The 19,047-nt window shown below is 45.3% G+C and overlaps 2 protein-coding genes across 2 annotated transcripts; both read left to right on the forward strand.

Moving 5' to 3' along the window:
* Positions 1 to 3,998: 3,998 nt before the first annotated feature.
* Positions 3,999 to 7,810, forward strand: LOC122462391 (interferon lambda-3-like). Its single transcript, XM_043525384.1, has 6 exons — positions 3,999 to 4,023; positions 5,066 to 5,232; positions 5,675 to 5,752; positions 6,223 to 6,366; positions 6,671 to 6,748; positions 7,168 to 7,810. The coding sequence occupies exons 2-6, from the start codon at positions 5,071 to 5,073 to the stop codon at positions 7,264 to 7,266; spliced, it is 561 nt and encodes a 186-aa protein (XP_043381319.1). The 5' UTR covers positions 3,999 to 4,023; positions 5,066 to 5,070; the 3' UTR covers positions 7,267 to 7,810.
* Positions 7,811 to 13,791: 5,981 nt separating this feature from the next.
* On the forward strand, positions 13,792 to 18,771 carry LOC122462442 (interferon lambda-3-like). Its single transcript, XM_043525583.1, has 6 exons — positions 13,792 to 13,889; positions 14,247 to 14,421; positions 15,476 to 15,553; positions 16,047 to 16,190; positions 16,969 to 17,049; positions 18,455 to 18,771. The coding sequence occupies exons 1-6, from the start codon at positions 13,792 to 13,794 to the stop codon at positions 18,551 to 18,553; spliced, it is 675 nt and encodes a 224-aa protein (XP_043381518.1). The 3' UTR covers positions 18,554 to 18,771.
* Positions 18,772 to 19,047: the final 276 nt, after the last annotated feature.

A 19,047-nucleotide genomic window follows, 5' to 3' on the forward strand; every position in this document is an offset into this window, starting at 1 on the left:
CTGAGCTGCCTGAGCAGCTGGTGCGTACCAGTGAATCTGCCTCCCTCTCTTTCCTCACAGAATTACTGTATCTTCAGAATGCAGCTTAACATGGTGATGATTACTGTATGGATTTGCGAACAGAATTTTCCCCTTTTGGGACCCAGGATTGATTCATAATTGCCTTAGGCCCTTGCTAATATTTTAGCTCAGTGTTAACCACTCCAGAGCAATCTGAGTTACAACTGCATTTATAATAATCACCTGTATCGCTGTGTCAAACAGTTGTTCTTTGTGTTAGCTAGTGTATTAAGTATGTAATGAAATTGGGACACAGAATGAGCCAATGGTCTCCCTATATTATAAATCAATAGCTAGGTTACATGGTGTTAACATTTCACTGCTCTTAATTAAAAAGGATATTTGGAGGATACGTATTCTGCAGGGGCTCTTTTACACTCTCTGAGTTGGAGGCCCAGTTGAAACCCCTTTAAAATGTGGGCCCGGATCCCCAAAGATATTTAGGCTCCTACCATCCATTGAAATCAGTGGAAGTTAGGGGGAATCCTCTGTGTTTTAAATCTTTTTATCACCCTGTAAACTTACCTTCCATCCTGATTTTGCACGTGTGATTCTTTTACTTTTTCATTATAAATAAAGTGCTTCTTTTAGGAACCTGATTGATTTCAGTTTCCTGAAGACAAAGGGTCTGGTCTGTGCTTCCATTGCTAAGGCAATTGGTTGGTGTGTTAGTCTCAAGCCTCCCCAGGAAAGGGGGTGAAGGGAATTGGGGGGATATTTTGGGGGGATAAGGATTCCAAGTGACCCTTCCCTGAATTTTTGTGTAAATCACTTGGTGGAGGCAGCAGTACTGTCCAAGGACAAGGAAAGGAATTTGTACCTAGGGGGAAGTTTTAACCTAAGCTGGTAAAATATAATCTTAGGGGGTCTTTCATGCAGGTCCCCACAACTGTAGCCCAGAGTTCAAAGTTGGGGGGAACCTTGACAGGCTCTCTCGCAAACATGCTTTCCAGACTTAGGTTCAGATCCTGTTTGCCTGACACATTCAACTAGACTTTGATGTGACTTGCATAAGAGGAGCAGAATTTTCCCTTAATGGAAAGTATTAGCGTTCTATAGTGGCCTTAAAATGGAAGTGTTCTTCTCCCACCCCCACTCCTTTGCTATACAGCTGCACGCGTCTGCTTTGTGTCACCTACTGGCTTGGGAACTGAACTAGAAAGCAGGAGGTTCGGGTTAATTCCCAGCTCCTCCAGTGGGTTCCTAGGTGACCTTAGCCACATCAATTCCCTCACTCTGCCTCAGTTTCCCCATCTGTAACATAGAGACGATACTGACCTCCTCTGTCTAGCGCTTTGAGATCCAAAGATGAAAGTGCTAGATAAGAGCTAGGTACTGTTATTGCTGGTTGCTTCTAAAGCTATCATAGCCACAATAGGCAATTAACAGTCCTGTATTATTCAACAACACCCCCAAAAAGTTCTTTAAAATGTCTTGTGAAATAATAGCTGCATACAAAGGGGTTGAAAATTTCTTTTGAACATTTCACTTCTTGAATACCATTAATCCATTTCTCCTTCTTGAATAGGTTGCCTGCGTAGCTGGACTTCGGAAGCAATATGTTGATGTAACTCAACCAGTTTCATTTTTGCTTCATTAGCTCCTAACCTGATGGTAGCAAGGCATACGTCAGAGTCCTGTGTTGATACATGCAGTCGAATTGGATGCAGTGTATTGTTTGGTCTGCTAATCGTGTCCAATGCAGTTTACTTTAGTCGGTGTCAGAAAGCTGCTTTTCAAACTTCAGGAAACATCTCTCTTTTGTCAGCTACCTCCAAGGGTGCCACTGACAGAACCCAGTTATCTTTGAATTATTTGGGCTAAGAATTGTTTCCATATAGTTGTGGATTTTCCTGTTACTCTGAATAAGAAGCCCTGATCTAATACATGGCAAGCAGCACAAACACACGCAGGTTTCCTTTTATTCATTAGAAACTTTGTGTGCAGATCGTGCACATCCCACAATGGCACAGGTAGCAACAGGAGTTTAAACACCTGTGTTGACATAACTGATAACTACGCCTGCCAGTTACCTGGTTATGCTTAACACTTATTCTCTCAGAAGAGAGAGAGAGAGAGACAGAGAATAATGCATAAAAGAAAAAAGGAATCAGGGCTAATAAAAGGAAGTTGAGAGAGTATACAGAGACTTAGGCATGGTGGAGCTGGTTAGCTTTGGGTCTGCAGTGCTTTCATAGGCTGAATATCACTGAAGTCAACGGGTGTTTTGTCTGAGTAAGTAGTGGCAGACAGGGCCCTTTAAAGGTGAATCAAAGGGTTTTTCTACCTTCCAAAACCTAAGTGTAGTCATGCAAGAGTCTGTTTCCTAGAAAGGAGTGAGCTGCTTCCTGTGTTACTAGAGCTCTTTGATCTACTCAAATGCGAGCCCCTGATATCAAAGTCTTTTCACAACTAGTACGTTGTACTCCTGTGACTATTGTGGTGTACTGGTATGGTGAAAAGGAATGCCGATGTCTTATACCGCCAATAGCTCTGCCTGTTCAGGGAAAGACATCACTATTCCAGTGTCAGGCACTGTTATGCTGACATAACGGCACCCACGCTTTGTTGAACTGGTATAATTGGATCAATAAGGTGCCACTAGTACTCCTTTTCTTTTTGTATCAATTAAAAAAATCATAGTCGGGCCTGGGTAACACTTGAAAATCATACCATTCTACGTACTGGCAGGTAAGCAAAGGGGAAACAACATTTAAAATATATTTATTTTATGTGGTGTAGCTTTGTATTTCAGAGACACGTTTGGGTCACATTTAAATGAGGAAAGGGAGCATGAGATCTGTTACTTTAAAAGTTGTCTGGCTCTATTCCTCAGACTATGTCTGAATAATGGAGATCAGCCTTGACCGAGGCAAGGAAACGACAGTAGAATACAGGCATTTTCTACAGCAGAAAGATCAGAACAAAAGGCTGGAAACAGATCATAACACACGTACGAGAACAGCGTGAGGTCTAGGGATGGCAGGTGGGGGAAGCGGAGTACTGCAAAGAGCTGCACCTAGGAAAGGAGACAATCAAACATGTACTCTTCGTTAATCCAAGCAAAGCTTTGCTCCTATTACTGCCATCCTTGTCTCTCCCCCTCACGTGTGTTCTACAATCCCATTGTGCCAAGGCTCCATTTAAACTGTAAACTTATAGAGGGGACTGCCTTTATTTTGTGTACAAAGGCCCTGATCCTGACTGGGGCCTCTGTGCACGAGCGGAATAAATGCTACTGCAGCTAACTGGTAATGCTAGAGTACAGAAGACCTCCACAGAGACCGTATGTTCTTGGCTTTTGTGGTGAAAAGTAAAACAGATGGGATGGATAAACGAATACCCACCCAACCCGAAATTACTGCATGTCGGCCTTTACTGTAGTCCTCAGTGCACATCTGTGATGTGTCTGACGTTAAAGGCCAGCCCTGGTTTGCTGTGAGTAACCAGGATTGCAGGAGATTGGTGAGAAGGTTCCAACCCACCTGCTCAGTTTACATTTTCGAGGCTATATCTGCAAGGAAGAGGACTTTAAAAACAAAAGGGGCTGAGATTCTTCTCTACGCTGGACCCCAAAGGGCTTTGCAATTCAGCAAAGGCCAAGTCTACATACACACCTACTCTAGGCAGGGAACTCTTGCATAGTTCACTTGTGACGTCACAGTGTTTTCTTCACCTGGAAATTCCTCAGTACTCGAGCTCACCTGTAATACCTGCCTCACTTTTGCTTTCCCTTTCCAAACACTTAGCTGCTCTTTGCTGGGTGACAGCAGAGCTGGGTTTTTCTGCCCTAGACTAAAGCAAAATGAGGTTTCATGTAATTTTTCTTAACCAGAAAGAGCCTTTTGGTATAAAAGCAAGAGCAATGGAGAAGAAAAACCACATTCAGAGCCAAGAGAGAGACAAAGCAGCCCTGAGACACAAGAGGCAATTAAAGCAACGTCCCAGCAAATACACGGCAAGGTAAGGGTGACTCGCCTGCAGCCTCTCCTTACGACACGATTTCTCTTTATTGAGTGATTCTATTGTGCTCTATGGTAGACAGCAAGGAATGAATGTTGTACAAGCAAAGTGCGATACACCTGTAATGTCTTATTAATGGCTGAATATTTAAACAAAAACCGCTCTGATTCATGAATAGTTTCCTGGAGAAAATGGGAGTTCAAGTTGCTATGATTTGTAGCGTGTTTTCGTTTTGTGTCTGGGGAATTGTTGGGTACTTGTGAAAAGTGTTTGGCTACCCCCAAAACTTTGACAAATGACATTTCATACAAAAATGTGCATGGATTAAAAATAGTTCAGTCATCAAATTATGGAGCAGAAACAATGTCATGGGATTTAGGAGCCCAGCAACAAAATATACAATGACTATCAAATTGCAAATAGACAAAAAACGCTCAGTAGCCTGAAAATTATTGATCAGAACTATTTGGCAAGTGGCAGATATATATTTGCATAAAATTAGGATTAGTTCACACTTTGCTGTACTAAAAGAAGCAGGATCAATTTGTAACAAATGCTATCGGATGATGTATCCTGCTCCACCGACTAGCTACTTCATTGTTTGACTACACAGTGTGCAAGTATTTACAACAGTTGACGTCTGAAGCGTGGTCTGAAAAGAACTGATAACTCTGCTGAATCTCAGTACTTTGTTTTCTTCTTTTTCTGAAAACTGTCACGTCTGTCAGCTGTTAAATTAAACAGCCAATCAAATGAACTGGTTGGCTTGAGGAAGACATGAGAAATGGTAACAATTCTTTTACTTCCCAGTCCACGATAGGAAGCCACAGATCTCAGCTGGGCATTTCACTGATTCTGATGTGTCCCCAGCTGCCTCCTGCAGTAGCTTTAACAATGTTTTAAGAAACAGTAAAAAGAAAATTTAGAGCTAGGTTTGTCTCCAGTGCAGGCCTAGCTTCTGAGACACCATCCAACTCGCTGGCTGGTAAGGCTTGCAACCTGGCATGTCAGTCATGTATCTCTCCCGTTCTGTCTCCGTTAGGGAAAATGGTGAACGTAGGCTACAAAGTTCTCTTTGCTCTGGCCATCTGGACGATGACTACAGAGGCCTTTCCCAAAGGCGCTGAGAGGACAAAATGCCACCTCACAAAATACAAGTCCCTGCCACCTCGGGAACTGGAGGCCTTCAAGAAAGCCAAGGACAAATTTGTAAGTGTGAAGAACACACACTGGGCAATAACAGCACTCTGAGCCCTGGGCTGTAATCTGAACAGCAGCCCTCTCTGCGTGTCCCTTTGGACTCAGGGAAGAAGCTCAAAACCAATTATCAAGAAGGATTTGGTTTTACATTTTTCCCAGCTCTAGCACCCTGCTGGCAAGCACCAGCGCTCTAGCACAGCGCCTGCTGAACCCAGGTCCTCTCCTCACTGGAGTAGGACGACAAAGCACAGTTTAAAGTTCGTCATGAGTATCTCTGTCATATCCCTTGAGGATACCAGCCCGAGAGATACAAGGGAGACATTTGATGCCAGCATCTCTTCTCCCTGCATCACCACTGGGATTGCATGGATAGAACTGAGGGAAGAACTAGTACAGGTTTGTTCCTGCTCCTACATACATATGGGTCTCTGTTCTTTCCTTCTGCCTCCAGGAGGACATGATGCTGTTGTCAGACCGAAAATGCAGCACCAGGATTTTCCACCGGAACTGGGAAGTCAAAGAGCTGTCGGTACAAAAAATCTCAGTCAAGGGGTACAAGAAGGTCACATGCTAGCAGATGCTTCTCTCCTCACATGTGCCCCCTCTGAATCTGATCTCACTTAGCCCTATGCTAATCTGACACGTGGCACTCTGACCATTGACTTTGAAGTCACTGATTGAGTCAGGAGCATGTCCGATCTGACTGTGGCTCTTTCTCTGTGTAAATAAGGGTCACCCCTCACCTTCAGTTCAGGTGCCTTCTCACTGGCTATAAACTGGTGTCAAGAAAGGCGTGTGGAGATGAAGCTGTTTCCAGTCCAGAGTGATTTCAATATTTCATTTACTGACAAATCAATAAAGCCCTCAGTGGCTTCGGAAAAGCTCCTGTTTCAACCTAGTCTACCCACCCCTACGCATGGGAATTTCTAGTCCTGTATCTGCACAGCTGTGTATATTTCTCCCACAGACACTGTCTTACCTACGAGTTTCTCTCCCCAGGAGCACGACAGAGTCATCCTGGTAGAGAAGGAGCTGGACTTTACCATTAACGTGCTGGAGAACGTTGAGGACCCCAGTCTGTCCAAGCTGCTCTCAAGGCCTCTAGAAATCCTGACGCAAATCAGAGGGGACCTGAGGGGCTGCGTGAGTATTCAGTGACAGATTTCTCTTTCAGTGCCAGATATGAATCTCTTCAAGGAGAACCCTTAGGAATTTCCCAAATGGGTTGCTTTACCTTGTACCCACAAATACTCGCATGTGGCTCTTGCTTTGGGCCCATCCTTATATAGGACATTGAAAGCGGGGATAGTTGATATGATATGCACAAGGGTAGCCGCCTGGACTATGTCAGGGCAAGAACTGCTCTGCACCTGGAGAGAAAGGGCATTTGTCCACTGTCGGCTGAAATCTCTGGGCACCAACCAGTCTGTATCAATTTTGTTTTCAGACCAGAGAAACTCATTCTCATCGACACTCCAGGAGGCTGAACAATTGGCTCCAAAATTTCCATGAGAGCAAAGAGACGGTGAGTAGTCAGTCGAGACAATGAGGAAAGGGAACTTCCATACAAATTAGAGAAGGAACAAGCCTACTAGGCTCCCATCCCAGAGGCCATGGCGGATTTCTACAGTCTATTCTCTGGTGCCTTCTCCAGCCTGTTTCAACAATCCCAGAACTGTAGTTGTGCACAAATCTAGCAGATCTCAATAAAAAAACCCTGTTGTGTCTGCTGCTACAGTGACTGTCTCTTCCGAGCTCCGCCTGTAGGAAGATTATACCACCAGGGATTTTGACCCTCTGCAATAAATCAGGCTTTTTAGGAAATGCGGGAGGAGGGGTGAAGCAGGGAGATTTCTATCCTTATTATCTCTTTGTTTTTAAGAATGGTGGCTTTAATTTAGCCCCATTCACACTTCCTGTTGTAAATAGTCTCTCATTTCCCAGGAAACACCTGGCTGCCTGGAAGCATCTGTGATCCTCAATCTCTTCCGACTGCTGAACGAAGATTTGAGATGCGCAGCCTACAGGGAGCTCTGTGTGTAGCCATCTGGTCTCTGCAGTGCCTGTGTCCACATCTACTTAGAGACCGGAGAGTCCCTAGCCTGAGAGCTCTGCATACATATTGGGAGAAGACGTGTGTCAACCAGGAACATTCATCTTCTCCCTCTGGCTTCTAATCATAGATCCCCAAGCAAACTGATTCCATCCTTTTATACCAAAGAGTTACACAACAATTGGCCTCCAGGTTGCTCCAACTTCCAGCTGGTGCAGCACTCTAGACTCCTTACAGAAGATTAATTGTAGGACCATTTTTCATCACAGTTGGAATTTAGGACTTCAATAGGATTTGGCCCTCTGGGGATATTATTTATTGAATGTAATTATATTGTCACTATATGAATGCATTTTAGTCAAGCTAACATATCCAGAAATATTGGAAACATTTCATAAGCTTTAATTTAAAAAAACAAAACAACGCAGTCCAGTTCTAGGATTTACACACTAGTCACAGCTTCAGATCTCTTAGAAACAACCTCAGGAAATGCATTCTTACTGTAAATATCCTCGGCAGATGTAATTATACAGAGTATATTTTATCTTGCTGCTTCTTTATGTATTATAACCTGACTAAGAAGGGTAATTGATTTGTATAACTTCCAGACTTGAACCAACGTGTTCTTTATTATGGATCAGCTATTTATTATTTATGTATTTATCTATTACTAAGATTATGCCTTTTTATTTATAATTGTGAACCAATAAAATTGTTTTCCCAGGCCTTGTCATTCCTGTCTTTCAATTAAAAGCATTTTGTTAACAGAAAATTGGGTGCACTGTAGTAATAATACCCAGCTCCTGTAGAGTGCTGTGCAGCAGTAGATCCCACAATGCTTTACAGAGGAAGTCCTTCTCATTATTCCTGATTTTACAGATGGGGAACTAAGGCACAGAGAGGCAACGTGACTTGTCCAAGATCACTCAGCAGGCCAGTGGCAGAGCCAAGGATCCTGACAGCTGGTCTTACACTCTAGCCTCTAGGCCACACTGCCTCCCTCTTGCATTGCAAAGCTGCTTGCTTTTGGATCCCCCTCACTGCATTTCCAAATGGGCAACTAAAGGCCAAAGAGAGCTGTGAATCTTGTCTTTCTCCTTCCTTTTGGCATTACCATTAGAGCTAGACAAATGTTCCCTGGGGAGTCCTGACCACATAGCTGGTACAGGAGAACATGACTTGTTGTCAGGAGTAAACTAAGAACAGAAACAGAAGGAAAACAGCAACAAAGGTTGCAGACAGAAGGAACACAGCAAGAAAGGTTGCAGGATCTCATCAACATGCCACTCTTCAATGCCCCAGAGAACATCCGCTTTGACAAACCTTCTCAATGGACAGGCTGGAAACAATATTTTGCAAGATTTCACATTGCTACCAAGGTCCACAAAGAAACTGGAGATATGCAGGTATCTTCTTTCATTTATGCTGTGGAGACACAGGCAGAACATATCTCTAAATCCTTTTCATTTTTACTGAAGACAGTCACAAACATGACTATGCAAGCGTTCTAGCTAGCTTTGATACATTCTTTATACATCAGAGATAAGTGGTTTATGAAAACTATAGAATTCAAGAGCCATGGGAAAATGTTGACTGTTTCATAAGAGTTCTGCATACTCTAGCTGAAAACGATGATTACGGGAATGCAAAACATGAAAATAGACAGGCTAGTTATTGCAGTAACCTTTCGCAGCAGCTACCATTGAAAGATTTAATTTTAGCCACAGCTATTCAAGTAACAAAGCCATCAGAGCTGGTGAGACAGGAAAACCAAGAGCAACTCTCCGAACTTCAAAAGCAAAAACTAGCTTAGAAGCTGTTAACAGATGCAGCATGAGTATTAAAAGTTATTCCCAAAGAGCTCCCTGAGTAAGAGGGACAGATTCAGCCTACGTCAACAAGGTGTGGAAAAAGTCATAGTCCAAGAGATGATGCATGTCCAATCAGAGGCACACGGTGTACTAAAGGCACAAAATATAGACATTTTGCACCTGTTTGCTGCACCAAAGCAGTCAGGGACCTGACTCATATTACAGACAATTAAGAGCCATTCTTTCTGGGATCTATCACTTGTGATGATATAGAGCCTGCTTGGAGAGTGAAAGTGAATATTTCTGGCAAGACTGTTGACTTTAAAATTAACTCAGGAACTGACATTGCAATCATCTCGGAGGGGACCTACGAGCACCTTCAACCCCTCACGGAGTTAAAGTCACCAGACACAGCTCTGACCTAGCCCTGGCGGTATTCAGAACTGGATGGGCCAGTTCGCCACAGAAATAACTTACAAAGACCAAAGCTATGCATTCACAGTGCATGTGATCAAAGGATCAAAGACCAGCAACCTTCTCAGCCACAGCATGGCAGCCATGTGGGCCTAGTGAAGAAAAGTAGAGGAACTCAATGAAGGATTTGATAAGACTGGACTTTTGAAAGAAAATCCAGTACAAATCAACCTAAGGGACAATGCTGGATCATGCAGTGTACAAACACCTCTACCAGAGAGACCCTGAAGGAGACTAGCTGCATATTTATGTGAATTCAGAGGACATCATTACCTGGTTGTTGTGGACTGTTTTTCCAGGGATATAGAAATAAATATACTTGAAGGACATAACATGTCACAGTGTTACCGAGAAACTAAAGTGCACTTTTGCTCACTTTGGTAGTCCAGAACAACTAGTGACAGACAACAGATCACAATTCACTGCAGCAGAATTTAAGTCATTCTGAACAAAATATGATTTTGAACATATTACTAGCAGCCCACATTACCCACAAGTGAATAGAGAACTGAGAGAGCTGTACAGACAGCCAAGAAAATCCTACATCAGGAAGACCCATTCTCTGCTCTTCTGAGTTACTGATTAACACCACTAGCAACCACTGGATATAGTCCAGCACAACTCCTCTTGGGAAGACAACTCAGACTTACTGTTCCAACGCTGGGAAAAAATCATCTCCAAAGTGGCCAGACATGAAATGAGTAGCCAAATCACACACAAAACCGGGGGGGTGGGGGGGAGTTTACAAACAATTTTACAACAGACATCACTCAGAGAACTGCGAGGTCTAGAATGTGGTGACTGTGTTCATGTCAAATTGGATAGAGATAAGGAAAGGACAACTCCAGGTGACATAAAGAAAAGAATTCTCCTCCAAGATCATATATGATTGAGACCAACCGTGAAGAGTTCAACAGAACCCATCAACATCTATAGTTTCTTCCTCAGAAAGAACAATTAACAGAGCAAACCTTACGGATGGCAGATACAGAACAAGAAGACGTCAGCTCAAGAAATCCAGATGAACCTAGTTGTTGCAACTAACGGACTGCCAGATGACCAAGTTGCTATGTATTCGGGTTATGCAATTTAAAACCAGTATGATTCAGAGACACTTAAAAGACTGATCCATACTGAACTTCAAAGCTAGTGTGATAGTGTAAATATTGTAAATGGTAGGAATGTAGAACTAATAGGAGGAGACGGAATGGAATGCTAAACTGTATTGCACTGTGCAGCCAGCCATAAGGTGATGCTGTGTGTAAAATTCCTTATTTAAAGTTACCTTAGCCATACCTGGCAGAGCATCTGGTGGGTATAAACAAGCTCTGTGACCATCCATATCTGGTACAGAAGAATATAACATATGCCACATGACAGTTCACTGGATAGCATTTGGCAAGCACACTGGAGATGACGGGGTATACAAACCCCCCACTAGGCCAGTAGGGTTAAGGGAGAGCCTGTGGGGGCAATCAGCCCTGACCCACTACACCTACAGAAGGTGTCAAGCCTGGAGTGGGGAGTTACAAGTGTTGAACTTGGCTCAGGTGGGACCTGACCAGGAAGGAGAGCAGATCTGTGACTCCCGCTCAGGAAGAGAAGCCTGGCTGGAGTCAGGGCGCTGCGTGGGACCGCTGGTAGACAGAGCCTCCCTGAAGGAAAGTGGGGCGGCAGCAGCGAACCCAAGGCCGTAGTGAAGGAAATCGGGGGAAGTGAGTGCACCCAGGATTCTCTATGCTGGTGGAGGGGTTCAGGGGTAGGAAGACTCAGCTGGGTCAGGGACTGCGCTGTCAGGGGCACAGAGAAAATTCCCTTGCAGCAGAACCAGCCGGGTGGCAGGAAGTGCTTAGAAGCTCTGCAGTGAGCCCAGGGAAGAGGCTTAGAGAGAGCAGAGCTGAGACACTGGGAGCCTGGCAAGAGGCTGAGTCAAAGGCCCACGACAGGGCCAGGTAGGAAGCGGTCCAGGGAGGTCACAAGGATTCTGCGCAGTCAGGCCTTGGCTGCCTATCCAGGGATAGCAGAACCCAGGGCGAGGGAGGGCCTGTGCCCCCCTACCAGCCCTCTCAGGAAGGTGGAATGGACGAGCTTGGCGTCGGATCGAAGGCCCAAGGTAAGGGTGACAGGGAAGTGTTTGTTTGACCGTTGGTTTATGCCAGAAGGGGTGGGGCTCTATGTTACCCGGGCAGAGGCCATGTCACAGGAAGCAGCAGACCACGGCACCACCAGAGCTGCTATCAGTGGGGGCCCAAAGGAGAGGTGAGCTTGCTATGCTATGCCTAATGAGTAGCGGGGTGCACTGGCCAGGAAGTAGCGTTGCCAACCCTCCAGGATTTTCCTGGAGTCTCCAGGAATTAAAGATTAATCTTTAATTAACCATGATGTCATCTGATGAATCCTCCGGGAATATGTCCAGTCAAAGTTGGCAACCCTACCAGCAAGTCACTCTCTTACACAGGCCTGGTTCCATGAAGCAGCCAGGAGAGCCCATGCCCACCGGCCCAGCTGGATCTGACAGCAGCAAAAAGCTAACAAGATGGCCGAGCTGGTTCTAGTCACAGCAGCATAAATTCTGGTATTAGTTGAATCAGCTCAGCCTGCCCCTCAGAACTGGGACAGCTGGTCACCTACCTGAGCAGCAGAGACGGCTGGCAAGTTAGTAAAACAACAAAAAGTCAAAGGCAAAAAAGGAGGAAAGATCCCTAACTCTTCCACCAGCCCCATGTTCACACAGAGTCTTGGATTCAGAGTTCATCTGCCATCAAAGTGTAGGTTGCATCAGGGTTGATCTCAGGCCCACCTCATTGTTAACCTCTGTTCAAGTTATCAGATCTGATGGCCTCCTAGATTTCTCTTTGATCCATTTCATCTACAGCCCCAACTAGATGCAGCCAGAAACAGTCAGAGATGTGACTGGTATGAAAGAACAACAGAAGAGGCTGTAAGGCGGAAGAGAGAAGAATTCTGCAGAGTCTTTGTCAACCAGCTTCTCTACCGAACAGGCCCATGCACTCACAGCTCAGCTGCAACGATTCCTTACGAGGCCTGGAAGAAGGAAAGGGTGCGAGTTCCCTCACTACAGTGGTTTGAACGGTTACAACCAAAGATACATGTGCTAGTTCCTAACTCTGCAACTACAGCCACTCCTCATGCTGAATGCCAGAGTATCCTTGCCCTAGGGGCGAGTCAGGCCGAGGCCTTGGCCTGCCCTTGGTAAGCCATCCCTTTTTGGAGGGAAATTTAATATTGGCTTCTAGGTCCCAGTCCCACTGGCCACAGTTCAGGCTTGTGGCTGGTGCTTTAACTGGGAGTCTCTGTGAGTTGTCTTCCTATTGGCCATCTGTCGGAGCCTCTGTTGCAAGCTACCTGCTTACAAACCCCTCTTGACACACGGTCCTTATTTATGTCGGCGCCTCTGAGAGCAGACAGCCCCTCCCCAGTGGCGAAAAGGAGTCCTTCTCTAGACCAGTGCCCTGGGTCTGGAGTACCTTGGAAGGCTGCTACCTCCGTGCCTCCCCCCTCCAGTCTCTGTTGTTCCCCCCAGGCTGTATCGCAGTATTGCTGCAGCTTCCGCTCACCTCCTGCCAGCCCCAGCCTGCTCCCCTGCCACACTCCCATTCAGCCTGGCCCAGCACTCAGACAACCTGTGGCTGGCTCTTCCCCCTTGGACCATCGCCAAAAGTGCTTCCCAGGTTTTCCTTCCCCCAGCCCTTGCTTCCCAGGTAAATCACAAACGTGGATCCTTAACCTGGATGTTATCAAGACTGCGAGGGAAGGCTCCCTCCTGGGAACAGTCCCTTTCTGCCCATTGTGAGAGTACTGAGACCACTGTCCTTTTGCCCTTCACTCATCAGTGATGACTCGCAGAGTCACTCCTGGGGGCGGGGGAAAGAATGAATGAAAGGGCTGCTCGGTGGATCATTACGGTAACACAGCAAATCCGGAAACTGGGCAATGCTAAGGTTAGATACAGAACTCGCCTACTCTAGGCAGGGAAATCTTGCATCGTTTGGTCATGATGTCATGCAGAGTTTCCCTCACCTGGGAATCCCTGGTAGTGGCACACGCAGCTCAGGAGCGCAGAGGGTTATGAGCTAGATGCACCTGCCGTACTTTCACTTTCCGGTTTCCATTGATTCCAGCCGCATTAGAGCGTGGGTTTTTCTCCTTCGACAAAAGGAAAACAAGATTTCATTTTATTTTTTCCTAAAGAGTATAAAAGCAAGAGCAATGGAAAAGAGAGGCTACATTCACAGACCAGAGGGAGGCCAAGCAACCCTGAGGAAGAAGAAGAAACTAAAGCCATTTCCCAGCAAACATGTTCCAAGGTACGTGCCACGAGGTCTGGGGCGTCTGTCTAGCACATGGGCTTACTAGACTGATCTGCTGTGATCTACTCTAAAGAGTAAGGATCAAACATTATCCGTCCCTCTAAGTCTCTTACCAGTTTATTTTTTATTATTAGTGCCGGGGGCTGTAAATTAAGGGGCCTGATCTGAAAACATTTGTGAATAGAAGAGTTGAGTTTGCTCAGCTGCAATCTTTGGGGTCAAGCCACCAATGTATATATTTGATTGTAGCCCTCATCTTCCTGCATCCCTACTTTCCCCGCCTTGTCAGACTGTCAAAAATACAGTTTATAATCCTTGTAACCTGGAAATGGAGTGATGTGTGTATTTCCCCTTTCTGATTCAATTAGGAAAAATGATGGCTTGCAAACTGCTCCTTGTCCTGACCCTATGGACAATGTCTACGGAGGCCTTTCCCAAAGGGACTCAGGGGAAGATGTGCCACCTCTCAAAATACAAGTCCCTGCCACCCTGGGAACTGGAGACCTTCAAGAATGTCAAGGACAGATTTGTAAGTGCAAAGAAGACACATAAGTAGGGCAATAATGGCAATGTGGGTGCTAGGCTGTAGTTTCAACCGCAGCCTTCTCGGCATACTACTGTGGGCAGATGAAATATGCTTCGGTAAGTTTGGGGTGTAGGGTTGCAGACAAAATAGAGAGAAGTCTCTCTGTCTGGATCTTCTTTGTTGGTGATCCCCCACCCAGTCTTAGTTAAGAAAGGGCAAAGCTCAGAATGTTCAGCTCCGGCAAGAGTCAGAGAGAGGCAGAGTCATGGACAGGGCAGGAAGGTGGGAACTGATCTAAAGCAGAATCACAGATTAGACAATAGCAAGGGAAGAACGGCATTCTTACTATTAGAAAGGAGCTAGGAGAGAAAGAAGGGGCAACCTGTCTAAGTGGGTGTTCCTGATTCGAGTCAGTCTAAGGAGGTTAGGGCCTGGCCAGCTCAGATTTCTTACAGAGTCAACCGTCCTTAATCTTAAATCTCAGAAAGTTTTGAAAGGGGTTCAAACTCTGTCCTGAGTTACAATCAAACCTAGAGAATGAGAGCCAGTTTTTAACTATAGGCGATCTTTCCCTTCCAAACAAAACTGAGTCTAGTCCTTTAAACTGACAATCTGAGGAACCCAAATTCATGTCATGCCATCAAGCAGCATTAGAGAGATCAAGTCATTTATTTTTAAGTCGTGCAAACATTCCACGTTAACCAATGCTGACGCGGAGGAAGTGCACCACTCAGATGAGCGGTCAAGAGTTAAAGGATGCCGCTTCTCAGTTAAACTCCTGCACAAATGCAGTTCACAACCTGAAACCAGCAAAACAATATGACAAGCGCGTGTTGTTGACATCTGTGCCATATTTGGCACCTTCTCGGGAAGAGCCAGGACTCTAGTACAGCAGCATTCTTAGGGGATCGAGGTGTTGAGTCAAATTGTGCCAGGATTTTGTACCTTTGCATGGCTGAATGGGGTTATATGATGTAACTGAGGGCTGAATTTGGCACTTTCTCCCCTGCTTTGCTTCCTTTACACATTTCCCTGTGTTCTTATTTTGTGCCTCCAGGAGGACATCATGCTGTTGTCAGACCGAAAATGCAACACCAAGATTTTCCACCGGAACTGGAAAGTCAAAGAGCTGTCGGTAAGAAAGACCTCTGCCAAGAGAGACAAAGTTACAAAACAGCACTTGCTTCTTTCCAAAGTTGCAGTACTGTCTCTTTCTAAGCTGGATGCTGATTTCACGTGATCCTTTTGTAGAGTAACATGGAGAAGGAATTTATTCCCAAATGACACAGGCGTCATCTGAGGTTGGAATCCGGCCCTTTTTCTATATCTATATATTGGGGCTGGGAAGCCAGATATTGAGATTGAGATTGATCTGAAGCACAAAATGTTGTTGGATTCCAAGGAAGGAAGGTGTAAGCAACAGAGTCCAAAGGGTCATGACTAGCAGGCTCTGTGAACAGAGTGGATTCACACCTCCCCTGCGTCGTAGGTCGTTTCCCATTGGCCACGGCTTTGAAAAGTCTCCTTAAGCAGGCCACTCCTACTCCTGCTGCTAACACAAACATTCCTTATCTCCCTGTCTGCAACTCCCCTGGACACACTGTTTTACCTGCACATTCTCTCCCTAGGTGCACGACAGAGTGATCCTGGTAGAGACGGAGCTGCACCTCATTATTGACGTGCTGGAGAACTTTGGGGATTCCAGTCTGTCCGAGCAGCTCGTGAGGCCATTAGAAATCCTGAGGCATATCAGAGAGGACTTGAAGAGCTGGGTGAGTATTGGATTGCAAATGTCTCGTGCCACAGTGGGTCTGGGAATTGTGTATTGAACTCTGAACAGCACGATTTTCTTAAGTGGATCCAGGATCTACTAATCCTTGTGCCAGTAATCGTGGACTTTGGTTTGCACATAACATAGTTGCTGTATGCCTTGCTCAGATACATCATCTAATTAGCTAATTAACTTGATTAACTAGTTAGGGACAGATGATGCTTGGCTGCTCTGCTACTGTGCAAGCAGGTACGTCCCCACCGTCGGCTCCTGGGCTGTAGTTTGGTACCACTGCAGACACTGTGCTCTCTTTAGCACAGCTACTGTTGTTTCCATGTGCCCCCCAGAACATCGCAGTGGAGGTGGGGAAGAACTGGGAGGAGGCAGACCCATGGATGGCTGCATACACTGGGAGAGTATGCTGCACTGCTGCTCAGCTCCAGGGCATATTCAGTTTCTACTAGGTAGAGTTCCTCCCAGAGCTCCTCTGGGGAGCCCAAGGCATACCTCCCCCTACACAGGGCCATTCCCACAGGCCTCAGTAAAGCCCTGAGTTAATGCTTCAAACTCTTCTGAAGTTGAACAATGTAATACAAATGCTTGGTGTTATTAATAGAACATGGAAGGTTAACATGGAATCCACACGTCTAAAGAACTAGATAAACTCAATCAAACCAAGATCTGCCTTGGGCTTGTACCGAGAGGAAGGAGGTTAAGCCACTTTTCCTGAACTCTCGACTCATGTGCCAGTCTCCTTCATGGATTGATTTTCTTTTCAGGCCAGACATCAGCCTCACGGCCATCAACGCTCCCGGATGCTGACTAACTGGCTCCTAAAATTCCATGCAGCCAAGAAAATGGTGAGTACATTTGGCAAACACACAAGACAAACTTTCATCACATGTTAGTGGGAACAAATCCATACAGGATCATCAGCTCCATTCCGTTCCCATGGGGCCAGTGCAGGATGGTGCCCTGTATATTGTCCAGGACCTTCAGCAGTCTAGGAGTCCTGAGACTGAATTAGTTCAGAAAGCTGGTAAATCTCTCACATCAGGAAGGCTTGTTACATCTGCTGTCAGACTATAACAGACCAGGCATCTAGAAAACACCCTTTACCTTGTGGCCTAGTTTGGGTCCTCCCATAGGATGCAAATAGCAGAATAAATACGTGGCATCTGATCCTCCATTGCTCTGTACCTTGTACCTTGTGGAATCATTTATATTTGTGCAAAATGCTGCTGACTCTGAAATCCCCCCTCCCTCACACTGCTGGCAGAGCTTTACACCAACTTCCCATTCGCTTTGAAGAGGTGGAGATGCTGGGCTGGGCAATGGGAAAAGAGGCCCAGAGATCATTCATTCGTACAAGTCTGCCGGTGCTCAGGCCTTCTTAGGAATCAGATCTAGACAAAGATAATACCCATCAAGTTGACTGTTACCCCAGATCATTGTGCCTTTTGCTTCATTCAGACTCACTGCTTAATGTAATAGACTACAGCACACATTGTTATATATTTAGAATTACAGAACATTAGAGCACCATGTAAATGAGTATTTACTTAGGTTCGAGTGTTTGTAAGGTCTTGTCTACGCAGGGACATCCAGGAAAACTAATCTGAATTAACTAAAGATGTGAGTTTGAAGGGGATTAGTTAAACTGCATTAAATCCCTGTATGGATGCTGTTATTCATAGAATCATAGAATCATAGAATATCAGGGTTGGAAGGGACCCCAGAAGGTCATCTAGTCCAACCCCCTGCTCAAAGCAGGACCAAGTCCCAGTTAAATCATCCCAGCCAGGGCTTTGTCAAGCCTGACCTTAAAAACCTCTAAGGAAGGAGATTCTACCACCTCCCTAGGTAACGCATTCCAGTGTTTCACCACCCTCTTAGTGAAAAAGTTTTTCCTAATATCCAATCTAAACCTCCCCCATTGCAACTTGAGACCATTCAGTGTTAAAGCGATCTCTGGAAGTGAAGTAAAGTAACCAAATTAAGACCACTTTAATTTTGAATGAGGGTGTTCACACAGGGATCTAATGCTATTAACTAACCCACTTCAAATTCACACAGTTTGTTCAGATTAGCTTTCCTGGATGTCCCTATGTAGACACTGCTCTGTTCACCCTTTTTCTGCATGCTCTGTGCTCCCTATCTATATACACCCACTTCCATCAGGCCTTTGTCCAGTCGCTTTCCCTCGCCCAGTGTGAGCCAGCCATTCTCTGTTACAATGTGTTCACTCCCTCTCTCCTGTCCCAGGAAACTCCGGGGTGCCTGGAAGCATCTGTGATCTTCAATCTCTTCCGATTCCTGAACGAAGACTTGAAGTGCGCAGCCTACATGGAGTTCTGCACCTAAATGCAAAGCCTTTACACTGTCTCACCTCATGCACTAATCAGACACTGGAGAGCCCAGCGAATGGGAACCCTGAATCCTTCCTACAGGACACTATATTTTAACCAGGCATGATGCTCTTTCTGCCTTGGCATCTTACCACGGATACCCATCACCAATGATCTCTGAACAAAAGATTCCGATACAACTGATCTTCAGGAAGAGATCTCTCCGACTCCAATTGCCAGTAGCTGATTGGTTGTAGGCCAATTTCTTAAGTGCAGCTAAAGTGTAAGGCCTGTTCCCACAGAAATCAATGGGAGATTGGCCATTGATTTTAGTGGGATTAAAATTTGGCCCTAGAGGATAGTATTATTTATTGTATTGGTTGATTGCTACGCAAAAATATTTGCCAATAGTATGTTGTGTTGCTGTTATTTATTTTAATTTAAAGGACTAGTTTTTCCCACCGTTTGTTTGATTTACAGACTAGTGACTATTTCATTATTGTCTTAGAA

Source organism: Chelonia mydas, chromosome 11 (genome assembly GCF_015237465.2).
Source record: "Chelonia mydas isolate rCheMyd1 chromosome 11, rCheMyd1.pri.v2, whole genome shotgun sequence".
Lineage (NCBI taxonomy): Eukaryota > Metazoa > Chordata > Testudines > Cheloniidae > Chelonia > Chelonia mydas.

Bases quoted from the DNA above. Each gene is read 5' to 3' on its own strand.
- LOC122462391 (XM_043525384.1), top strand. From the start codon at position 5,071: ATGGTGAACGTAGGCTACAAAGTTCTCTTTGCTCTGGCCATCTGGACG. The intron at 5,233-5,674 runs GTAAGTGTGAAG...TTCTGCCTCCAG, and splicing joins AGAAAGCCAAGGACAAATTT to GAGGACATGATGCTGTTGTC. The intron at 6,749-7,167 runs GTGAGTAGTCAG...CTCATTTCCCAG, and splicing joins TCCATGAGAGCAAAGAGACG to GAAACACCTGGCTGCCTGGA.
- LOC122462442 (XM_043525583.1), top strand. From the start codon at position 13,792: ATGGAAAAGAGAGGCTACATTCACAGACCAGAGGGAGGCCAAGCAACC. The intron at 14,422-15,475 runs GTAAGTGCAAAG...TTGTGCCTCCAG, and splicing joins AGAATGTCAAGGACAGATTT to GAGGACATCATGCTGTTGTC. The intron at 17,050-18,454 runs GTGAGTACATTT...CTCCTGTCCCAG, and splicing joins TCCATGCAGCCAAGAAAATG to GAAACTCCGGGGTGCCTGGA.